This window comes from Olea europaea, unplaced genomic scaffold, assembly GCF_002742605.1.
Source record: "Olea europaea var. sylvestris unplaced genomic scaffold, O_europaea_v1 scaffold2517, whole genome shotgun sequence".
Taxonomy (NCBI): Eukaryota; Viridiplantae; Streptophyta; class Magnoliopsida; order Lamiales; family Oleaceae; genus Olea; species Olea europaea.
In genome coordinates, this window is record NW_019243419.1 from 69,444 (window position 1) to 80,940 (window position 11,497).

An 11,497-nucleotide genomic window follows, 5' to 3' on the forward strand; every position below is an offset into this window, starting at 1 on the left:
TAAAAAGGGAAATTTTAAGAAAGAAATAAGGCAAAATTTTCTTGGTTGTATGTCCAGATCATCGTACGATGATGTGATGTGTCGACGAAATACCAATAAAAGGGGAAATTTTAATAACAAATTGAAAGCCTTAACAAACGTTGGCTGGAAGTAGAATTTGTCACGTGGCTTACCTCATTTGGCCTGTTTAACTGAAAGGTATTAGGCGAGGTTAATTCTATAGGTACATGATGTACACAATAGATTACACCCTCTAATATAAAGGGAGTCCACGAATATTTTATTATATGTGAATCCCTCCATGTGAGAGGATGTAATACTATGTGTACATATAACATTGTTCATTAGACGAATGCATATGATATACGTCGTGTTCTTAGGATCTACTGATAACAATTTATGGGAAAACGATTAGAATTAGTTTACGAAACTTCTCACCAGTTAAACAATTCATAATTAACTACCTTTAATAAGTTTATCATTTGTTTGTTTTTGATAAAAATCAGATTTTTAATACATAATATTAATAAAAATTAATGGAATGTGTATTTAAAGTTAAGGATGGCAGCATGACGGGGCTTGCCCGATTTGCTGTCCCATTTATTTTATTTCTTTATTTATTTTACTTTTTTAAAATTTCGAATTATGTTATTATTACAAAGTAAAATATAAATTCAAAATTTTAAAATCCAAAGTAAATAATACTTAGACTAACAACGCCAATATCCATAGTAAACACTCGAAACAAACAATGTCCAAAAATAAATAACTACAGATAGAATTAAATTGTGTAATTAATTTTTTTTTCCTTCTTGCCTCGCCCCGCCAACCCGTTGGGGAGGGGTTTTTTGGCCCCATTTGGGGTGGGACAGATTGTTCTACCATCTCTATTTAAAGTTGTATGTATAGTTAAATTTTATTATTAACTTTAATTGAAATTTTAATTAAGTGTTCCAATAATTATCTGACTTATACCATGATCACAATTTACTTACTAAATTTCAAAGTGCTTCACAATGCTCAATGAACTTTTTTTTATTCCATTCCATCCATCACCCTAAAAAATTCGTTACCTTATTCACTGACGTGACCAACAAAAATCCCATTTGACAAGTTACAATTATTAAAATAATTACAACTCAACCAAACCATAATTTCATTACTTATCCAACTTATATTTGGTTATATTTTACTCATCAAACTTCAAAATACTTGTTAAATGGTACACTCATCTTTGAGATGTTTTACTCCATTTATCATCCACCATATTTCATTCCCTTTTGTTGTTAGTGTATTGCAAAAAAATTCTCATGTAACGAGATACTATTGTTAAAAAAAATTACAACACTACCAAATTATCAAGTCGCCAAAATCATTATATGTGATATGCGACTTTCGCAACCCCAAAACTTTTTTAAGCCCCAATAACGCGTCCTCAATTTCAATCCTGAAAAATCATAGTCTCCCAATTAACTTATGTACTACTAAATTATGTAATGAAACAGAATCGATTATTGAGAAGTATGCGAGAATCTCTACTTATAAAAGTCCTATCCCCCAGTTAGACTATTTGCTCAACATCTCTTTAATCCCAACCTTTCATTTTTGCAAGCGTGCAACAATTTGAGAAAGGAAATGTAATCGAACTTTGATGGCCGGAGTATAGTTGGAATACGTAATGGGTTGTGCCGGAGTTCAACGACATATCGTTTTTCAAATAGTTAGACACACGTATGCAAAAAACAAAAGATTAGAATTAGAGAGACGTCTAACAGATGGTACAATTGGAAAATATAACTTTGCAATTAATAGCTTCTTGCATTCTTCTCAACAGTCGGTTCTATCTTATTGCACAATTTAATTGTATGTCGGTGAGATGAGTAAATTGGGAGCTAGTATTTTCGTATTGAAATTGAGGACGCATTTTTGGGGCTTAAAGAAGGTTATGGGGCCATGAAAATTGCATTGCAAGTATGGTAATTTTGATAATTTGATGATTTGGATGAGTTACAATTTTTTTAACAATCGTAACTTGCTCCATGGGACTTTAGTGCGATAAGTTAGTAACAAATGGAACGTAATCTAGCAAATGATGGATGGAGCGCAATGTCTCAAAGAATGGTGACCATTTGGAAGTATTGTTAAGTTCGGTGAGTAAACCACGACCAAGTATAAGTTGGATGAGTAATAAAATATTGGTTTGATTGACCATAACTTGTCATGTTGGATTTTCGTTAGCCACGTCAACAAATCAGCTAATGAATTTTTGAGGGTGGTGGATAGAGTGGAAAAGTGTAGTGAGTAAACCATGACTATGATTTAAGTTGGATAATTATTGAAACATTTAATTCGATTTTAATTAGTTTTTTTAGTTGAACCAAAAAGGAGCAGCCTATAATTACTTATAAACGTTTTTATTCTTAAAGTACATCTTTATTATTTTTTTGCAATAAAATTTGAAACGCTAGTATAGATAATAAATTTATACTTGAAATTTTGTGCATATACAATTTTGAATAAACATGTATCTAAAAATTTAAACTGAACATTGTTGCAGAATCTGTTAATAAATGATTCAAAATATGTAACTAAAAATTTAAACTGAACATTGCTGCAGAATTTGTTAATAAATGATTCAAAATATTTTTAGTTAATTATATATATAATGTATATAATTTAAATATTGATAAATGCTAACTTATCAATAAATAAAATCTCATTTTCATAATTTTATAAACTAAAACAAGACGTTAAACATAAATATGTACTTTTTTTTTTTAATTCAAGTAAAATTTAGCATAATAAGAACATCTCCAAGAACGTCACTATTTTTAAATATCATGTTCTATCATTTGGAGAACAACTATAAATTTAAAGATTTAAAATTTTAAAGTATTTCTATATTAAAAATTGAAACACTTTGAATGCATTTAATTATAAAAAGTGAGTTTATCTATTCAACTTTGAAGAGCAGAACCACTATCTAAATTAAAATGCTAATTTAAAAAATCTCTTGAAATATGATTTTAAGGATTGATTCTTTAAAATAGAGATCATATCATATTTAGAAAGTATCTTAGAGATATTATAACATACAAAGCAGATATGCTCAAGAAGTTCAAACATATTTGGCATCGCTTTTGAAAAGCAAAAGGTGCTTTTGAAATTAAAAACATTATTATTGAACTTATTTGCATAATTTTCTATAACTATTGTTTGATAAGAAGAGTTTTTTAAAAAGAGGGAACTGAAATCACTTTATTGCGAAGCCTTTTTTCAAGAAGTAAAAACTTGGGAAAATTACCTAGAAACCTACATTTAAAAGTTAATTTTCAAAAATAAGGACGATTAATTTTCATTTCACAAATCAGGTGTTAATTAAATTTAATAATTATAATTAATGAAAATTTAATTAAACCAACGTACTACCGCCCATTCCACCCATTTCCTTCCCAAATCCAAGCCCCAGGTATTTTCATTTTTCCACCCCTCTCTCTCTCTCTCTACAACCACCCACCCAACCATCTCCCTTTTCGGCACAGTGAAGCCCATTCCTAATTCCATCCACATTTCATTCCCAAATCCAAGCCCCATGTATTTTCATTTTCCCACCTCTTTCTTCGCCCTATCATCTCTCTCTCTCTCTCTCTCTCTCTCTCTCTCTCTTTTTCTACCACCACCCACCCAACCATTTTCCTTTTTGGCACAGTGAATAAGAATCTTGGAAATCTTTATTGAGAAATATTCAATAATCAATTGGTTAGTGTTTTTTGAAGGTGTTGGTGGAAGTTATGGTGGTGATGATTGTTGTTGTGGATTTCAGTTAAAGATGTTAGTAGTGGTGGTTGTTATTATTTTTCGGAACAGATCTGTTGTGGTGGCTGGAGATCTGATTTTTTCTGTTCGAGATCTGGTTGTGATTGTTTGTAGCCTATTTTGTGTTGATTGTGATCGGTTGTGACTTGAGATTATTCTGGTCATGGACAGTTACATTGAATACAAACTTGGTCACAAACCTCGTATCAATTTATCCTAGATCTTATATCAATTTTTAACCCACACACTCTATTTCTTTCCCCAAAAATTAGTTCGGCACTCTCTTACCAAAAAATCAGCTCTACGACTTCTTCCTCACCCACCATCTAGATTCCGACCCCCCACTACTTCTCTCACCGGAGTTTCACAGGAGAAGTGTGATGGTGTTGGTTGGTGTTTTTTGAAGGGTTAGTGGAGGTTATGGTAATGATGATTATTGTGGATCTAAGGTGAATGTAGTATTTATGATCATCAATTTGAGTTAAAGATGTTAGTAGTACTTGTGATTATTATTTTTTCGAATAGATTTGTTGTGGTGGTTGGAGATCTGGTTTTTCTGTTCAAGATCTTGTTGTGACTGTTAGTGATCAATTTTGTATTGACTGTGACTGGTTGTGACTTGAGATTGATCTGGTTACAGCCAGTCACATTGAATACAAATTTGGTCACAATTAGTCACACCGAAGGCAAAGTTGGTCGCAGTGATTCTCAGATAACATAAGTCAGTGAATTTGTCACATATAACACAGGTATGATCACAGATAACACGGTTGCAAATCTGATAACTACAATGCACCACTACAACCATCACAATTTTTGGAAATTTTTCTATCATTGGAGCCGGAACAATTGGTGGAATAGTCGCTGGAGCAGTTTGTCGGAGTAGTCACCGAGCGTTCACCGCAACAGTTTTAGGAATGGTTGCCGGACCAGTCACCGAAACTGCTGCCTGAACGGTCTCCAGAGTAAATGCCGGAGCCGATGGCTATCTCCGATGGAGAGATGAAGAGAAGGTGGTGTAGTGAAGTGATAGGATGGGGTGAGTGAGGTGGCGTGGAGTGGAAATAATTAATGTATATTATATTATAGTTTAATATTTAATAAATATATTTAACATTTGATTTTTGAAATATTTCAATGAGTTTGTTATTTATGAAATGTATTTTTATAATGTTGTAGTTATGTAATTTTCCCTTGAAACTTTTTCAAATAGGCCCTTAATTGAATGAGAACTGTCCCTCGTTTTTTTATAAAAAAGATTACAAAATTATCAATCTAAAAAATAATTATAAACCAACCAACAGGCATGGTGGTCAATCGTTGAAAATTTCAATACAAATCTATGTGAACCAAGAATACAAGCTTTCACAAGAGCCCAAGTCCACCTCACTTTAAATTTCTAATCAAAACCACTATTTAACTATGGAGATGTAAGTTATCCATAGAATCAGAAGCAGAGTTAGGGGATAAAAAATTTAGTGAGCTGATACATAAAAAAAATATTCCATTAATTTTACTTTTTACTTTTTTATTTTTTACCTTGAATAGATGAATTGGGCCTGGGGCCCAAACCTGCACCCTCCCTTCGCCCCTGCCTCGAATGACAAGAACTATGTTATTGTAGGATCTCTCCTAGAGGGCCACAATGACACTGAGAAATCAACATAAAATACCTTGCTTTAAAATTTCCGAAACTGATGACATTCCACTATGTTGAGTTTCAAATCGATTACCTCACACTTATTAAGTTGTACTTCTGTTGAAGTCATGTTTTTGATCTTGCAACTTTATTAGTGGAGAGATTGAGCTGGATCATGGCACCTGGCAACATGGAGACCGTTTGATTGGATTCTAGAGACTTCTAAGTCTCGTGACTGACCCTTCAGTTGATATAATTTTTTAGAGAAATTTTCATTTTTTAAGTCCGGTTCTCGCTCTCTTTCTCTGCGTGAGAAACCCCATTTTCTTCGTGATCTAGGGTTCTATTTCTTGAGTGATTTCAGTGATTCAATGTTTGTGAGACATATTACATACTATAAATCAAAGGAGAGTGGTGCTATTGTGTAGTATTCTTATGAATCTGTGTGATTCATTGTGAGCAGTCCGGTGCCTATGAGATATGTGTGATCTGTGGTTGATTCCTTCGTGGTTTTGTAGTTTCCTTTGTGGTTCTTATAGAAGATAAGTCTTCATGGCTTAGTCTTTATAATTTATCGAACATTCGTGTAATCTTGTTGCCAATTTTTGGGCATTATAGTGTAATCAAACTGTATCCATTGATAGTGGATGCTTAACAGGGGATTAGGCACTCATGCTGAATCTCTGGGGCTTCGGCCGAAAAAATCCTTTGTGTTCATTATTTCTGCACTTCTATTTTCTGTATTTCTTGGTTCGGTTTCTATGAATGTTGGTTAATCCTGTGTGTCTCGACATTTCACACTTTTTTTTTTCCAAAAGATAAATAAGAAATGTATATTATTTATGGGTAATTGATACAAAACGTCCCTATCTTTCGAGTGTATTGTGGAAAACGCTCATACCTTTCATTTTTTGACATTTTTGCCGATATTTCTACCTTTCTTTGTGTTGAAGGTCATTTTCACTCTTTTTTGGTGTACAATGACCAATACGTCCTCTTATTTAAATAAAAGAAAAAGAAAGAAAAAAAATTGCAACTATAGGCGAAACTTCTAAAAAATTGCAAATGCCCCCCAAAACTTCACATTCTTCCCACATCTCACCCCTATGCCACCGCCACTTGCCAACTATTTTCAACCACCTTCCGATCAGTTTGGCTGTCGGACCAACATACCAACTTGAAGCCTTCACTTCCCTCTTCACAACCCACCCAACCACTGGCCGAAAATTTAAAGGAATTGGCCGAAAAATCACTCCAAATAGGCTGCCCAAGCAACTTCAACAGCAAAGTCGACAAACTCAACTCCATTTTTCGACGCCGACGTCATGATCAATGATGACGGACCACCCCTCCCAGCACCGCCTCTTCAAGGAGAACCTAATTAGCCATAGATCATTGTCAATTCTAACCAGAAATTGTAGAACCAGGTGATTTCTTTAACAGCGAAATCGGCAAATTCAAACACATTTTTCGGCGCCGGTGTCACGATTGAGGATTGCGGACCACCCCTTCTAGCACCGCCTCTTCAAGGTAAACCTAATGAACATATGGGTCGTCGTCAATTTTGGCCAGAAATTGTAGAAACAGCCTCGACAGTTCGTACACAAAGAAACTCGGCCGATCCCCTTCCGATTGATGATGCTACAGGGCTTTAATCCACCAATTCTAGCAGTCGTCAACTAATGTTGTCACAACTATGGGTCCTCCATCAATTGCATCAAATCATCAACCAAACGATCAATTTTCAAGATTGAACTCAAGAACTATCGGCTGAACGCGAACTCCGATTTTCAGACTGTAGATTTTGATTTTTAGCTTTGTTTGATGATATGAAGACATCTATAGGAGCGCAATGATGATAATAATCGACCTGGAGGATGGGTGTGTCATGGCTATCGTTGAAAATGGAGTTTCCGGCCTCCATTTTTGGCCGTTTCATGATGTGTGAGCAGCTTATTTTGGCACAATTTTTCGATCAATTCCTTTAGATTTCCGGCCAGTTGTTGGGTGGTTGTGAGGACGGAAGTGAGGGTTTCAAGTTAGTATGTTGGTCCGCCTGCCAAGCTGATCGGAAGGTGGCTGAAAATGGCCGACAAATGGCAGTGGTGTGAGGGTGAGGTGTGGGAAGAATATAAAGTTTGGGGGGGACAGGGGGCATTTGCACTTTTTCAGAAGTTTCGCCTATAGTTGAATTTTTTCTTTTTTTCTTTTTTCTTTTATTTAAATATGAGGGCATATTGGTCATTTTACACTCAAATAACAGTGAAAAGGACCTTCGACACAAAGAAAGGTGGAAATAGAGGCAAGAATGTCAAAAAATAAAAGGTATAGACGTTTTCCACAATACACTTGAAAGGTATGGATAATTTGTGCCAATTACCCTATTATTTATCAAGCCAATGGCAAAGGCAAGGCGTATGAGTCACCCTATTATTTATCAAGCCAATGGCAAAAGCAAGGCGTATGAATCAAAAAAAACTTTACCAAGAAATTTTAAGCAATTTTTTTTTTTTATCTCCAAGACTCAAGATTCATATACTGAATTACAGTGCATGTGTTCTGTGTTCACACTATGTTGTAAGGACAACAAAATACAAAATATTTTGTTTGCAAAATAAAAATGGCCTGCTCAAAAATTTCTCATCGATAAGACAAAATTCCTTGAGGGACGAGAAAATGCAGAGTTACTGCATATATATTTGAAAAAATGAAGAAACAAAACTTGGATTAAATATAACTTTTTTCTAAAAAGACTCCGTCGGCAAGAGACACCAAGAATGATGCTAACAAAGTTCCAGGTATTAAAAGGTTCGAGGAATGCTACCATGTTAATTTTCTACAAAAGGTTTCCATACCTTACACTTACAGCCTGCTAATTTCCTTATGCAGCTGGAATCATATTAATCAAACCATGGAGAAGGTCCAGAGGCTTCATTCTCCTTAGGTAATCAACTTGAAGTTGTTGAGCACAAATTCAGAATCTACGTGTCAACAATAGTATATCCAAGCAGAAGCTTCAAGCAAAATCAGCATCTCTGACTTGCATTATGAACAATCGTGATAATGCCTTCTTTCTAGAGACCCACTAAATAAATTCAGAAGCCTTCCATTCTTAATAGGACAGCATTAGCTTGATTGCTGGAAATTGTTGTTATGGATTGAATCATAGTCTCCGAATTCAAGAGCAATAACAAGCAATCTGAAAACAAACAACATGCGAGCAAACACACAGATTTATAGTGATTTATATCAATTTGATAGCCATGTTCACTTTTCGTTGCAGCACATTTTTACTATGAAGAAGAAAGAGGACACAATAGTGAAATCACGCCTCTGTGCATTTGTCACTCAGGAAGGGACCTCCTAAACATCGTTTATGTATCATATTATTATTAGGCGCCCAATGTTACTGCGAATATAGAATGCGCTATATACTCCCAACTAAAAACTGAATTAGGTGAGACAGGTCGATCCCAGTACACAGGAGAAATGCACAACACGATTAGGCTTTATACAGTCCAACAATTACTCATCTTCATTTCCAGCCTTCAAGAGCAAAATAGTCTTGAAAACAAGTAGCCATGGCATCCCTGCACAGTATCAAGAAGAGGACATGTCTGGCATGCCTCCTCAACGTCACGGTTCATCCATTTCTTTGACAAATCTTCAGCAATCGGGCCAACATGATGCTGTAATACGGCTGCACCTAAGGGTCCGACCAAATTTAGCCTAGTCGCAGCAGATATGACGTCTCGCATTGTTATGAACATGTAAGCTCTCTGAGAAGTTTCACCATCAAATCCAAGAAGCCCACATATGAGCCCAAAGATGGGAGCATGGTGCAAAGAGACCATTGAACTTCCCAAAGATGTATCTCTCATCATTTTGATAGACGGAATTTCTGAAAAAACAGCTGCAGCAACTCTCATAAGCGCTGATCCTTGAGCAATTGATGCCTTACGACTCACTTCATTGGTCAGTGTTGCATCTAGCAGCCGATCAATTTTCTGCCACGTCTGCAAGTCAGGAGACATGTTTGCAGCGTGAACAAATGGAAGAAGTAAACTTCCTGTATTCTCCAACACATGGACCACATACTTCCGTAAATCTTCAGGGCCAAAGACCAAGCAAGCTTGCATTGCTGACTCAAGACCACAAGAATGAGCAAAGCCACCTGTAGGAAGTACAGAATCCAGCAACTGCCATTGGCTCCAAAGGCGACAAGAATCACTCGACAGAGATTTATCATCGCTGTCATTTCTCTCCTCATCCATCATTTGAAGGTGCAGTCCTTGAGCAATCTGACATACAGAGAACAATCCAAACCTTATAACAGGACAAAGTATTCAAAATGAAATGTTTACAAACAAACCTACGTGACACAAGGTGTTCTAGCAGGAGTTAATAGATCACTTGGACTGAAACTTCCATTCAAATTTTCTCAATAACTTGACTTCGTAAAAGAAAAAGGATGACCAAAATAATATAGGATTTTTAAAGATGATTACATGGATCTCATAATTATGTAGTCTAAGAAGATTCCACATTCCACGGATCTACAGGGGTATTTGAAGATTTTCTTTGGCAGAAAACTTTTCATTCTTCTAATCCAATGCCATGACATTGATAACTGAAGCTGCATCCTAGCATCCCTCAATTGAAGGTAATCACCGACTATGAGGAAGCTCCAAGAATTCTCTAGAAAATTAGAGATGATTCCTTGCTAATCAAATTCCTTAATCCTTAAGCATTCCTAGAAGAATCTAGAGATATTATTGGAAGGCTGCCAACCATCAATTGAAGAACTCTCTAGATACAATTCCACCGCCATACTAGAAGAATCAAGAAGGAGCAGCAAGTGACTTTCATCATCAATGCAATGAAAAAATCTAGAATGTATCCATGCCTAGAAGATGTTAGAAGAATCCAATTACTATCACCACCATCATTTATGGATGTATCTAGAATCAGGATTGTAACTTCACCACCGTCATACTAGAACCATCCACCACCGCAATTAACACCTGTAAATACAAGATGGTTGTGTGCATTATGGATGGATGAGTGATGAGAGAAAGTGTACATAGATAAGTGAGAGTAATTAGTGCTCCCTTGAGTATTATTAGTGGTGAGTGCCTTAAATTGTGTAAGTGATTTTATATCAATAAAATCATTTTCTTTTGGGGTTTAAACTCAACAATTTGGTATCCGAGCTCAACATCAGTTGCTTGCTACCTCTCATCTCATTGTGCCACTGAATCATTCATCTCTAGGAGTAAATCTCACCAAAGCTTTGGGAATATCTATATTTCTGAAGGCAGTGGAATTCCTACGGCCACCAAGTGTCGCCTTAGACGTGTAACTTTTTGCAGCTCGGTCACCAAGTTAACAACATTTTCACATTTGGATGTCGGCAAATTTTGACATCAACAAAACCAAATCTAGGTTCTCTATTTTGATCTCTGAATCCAATTCTAACCCAAAAAATTGCAAGCGGGGAACAATCAATATAGTGAGGACAACAATTCAATAAGCATCTAATTATTTAAGAGTCAAGTCAATTTCTACAGAGAAAAGGAGAAATTAGATATACCAATATAATTATATTGCATCTAAATTAGGGCAACACTTCCATTAAATAGCCTTTCTTAAAAAATCTGCCATTAAGCTGGATCTCTGCAGCGACTATACTCAAGCTTGTATGCATGATGCCTGTGTTTCCGATTTATGGGTTCTTGAAATACAAATATTATACATACGATCATGCCAAAATTAAAAGATTTCCGCATACACTATTGGAACAACATCCAACAGTATTTTTTATAATCAGATGAGTAATTGAGTGGTCATCAAAGACGAATTAAAGAACCCTAAATGAAATCCCACAAATATGTAAAAGAAAACAGAAATTGCTGTTGAATTATATTTGTAGAGTAAAGAAAGAACTTTTACCTGGAAGAGCTTCTTGTTTATGATTTGAACTGAAAAGTACTCACAGAAGGAACAGAAATCAGTAGTGACGTTGAAATGTTAGAGACTGAG

The 11,497-nt window shown here is 35.4% G+C and overlaps 1 protein-coding gene across 2 annotated transcripts; it reads right to left on the reverse strand.

Annotated features, from left to right (window-relative positions):
• Window positions 1–8,670: 8,670 nt before the first annotated feature.
• On the reverse strand, window positions 8,671–11,497 carry LOC111382535 (urease accessory protein F). Of its 2 annotated transcripts, XM_023006548.1 has the most exons (3): window positions 11,408–11,472; window positions 9,964–10,479; window positions 8,671–9,756 (listed from the first exon to the last, which is right to left on the reverse strand). In XM_023006548.1, the coding sequence occupies exons 2-3, from the start codon at window positions 10,000–10,002 to the stop codon at window positions 9,004–9,006; spliced, it is 792 nt and encodes a 263-aa protein (XP_022862316.1). In that variant the 5' UTR covers window positions 10,003–10,479; window positions 11,408–11,472; the 3' UTR covers window positions 8,671–9,003. The 2 variants fall into 2 exon arrangements, with proteins under 2 accessions (XP_022862316.1, XP_022862317.1); XM_023006549.1 differs by lacking the exon at window positions 9,964–10,479 and having other exon boundaries at window positions 11,408–11,497.

What these genes read in the sequence shown, in the direction of transcription:
- LOC111382535 (XM_023006548.1), bottom strand. Translation starts at nt 10,002, where the DNA reads ATGTGGAATCTTCTTAGACTACATAATTATGAGATCCAT. An exon ending in TACATAATTATGAGATCCAT is followed by an intron (nt 9,757 to 9,963) that starts GTAATCATCTTT and finishes TCTGTATGTCAG; the next exon opens with ATTGCTCAAGGACTGCACCT.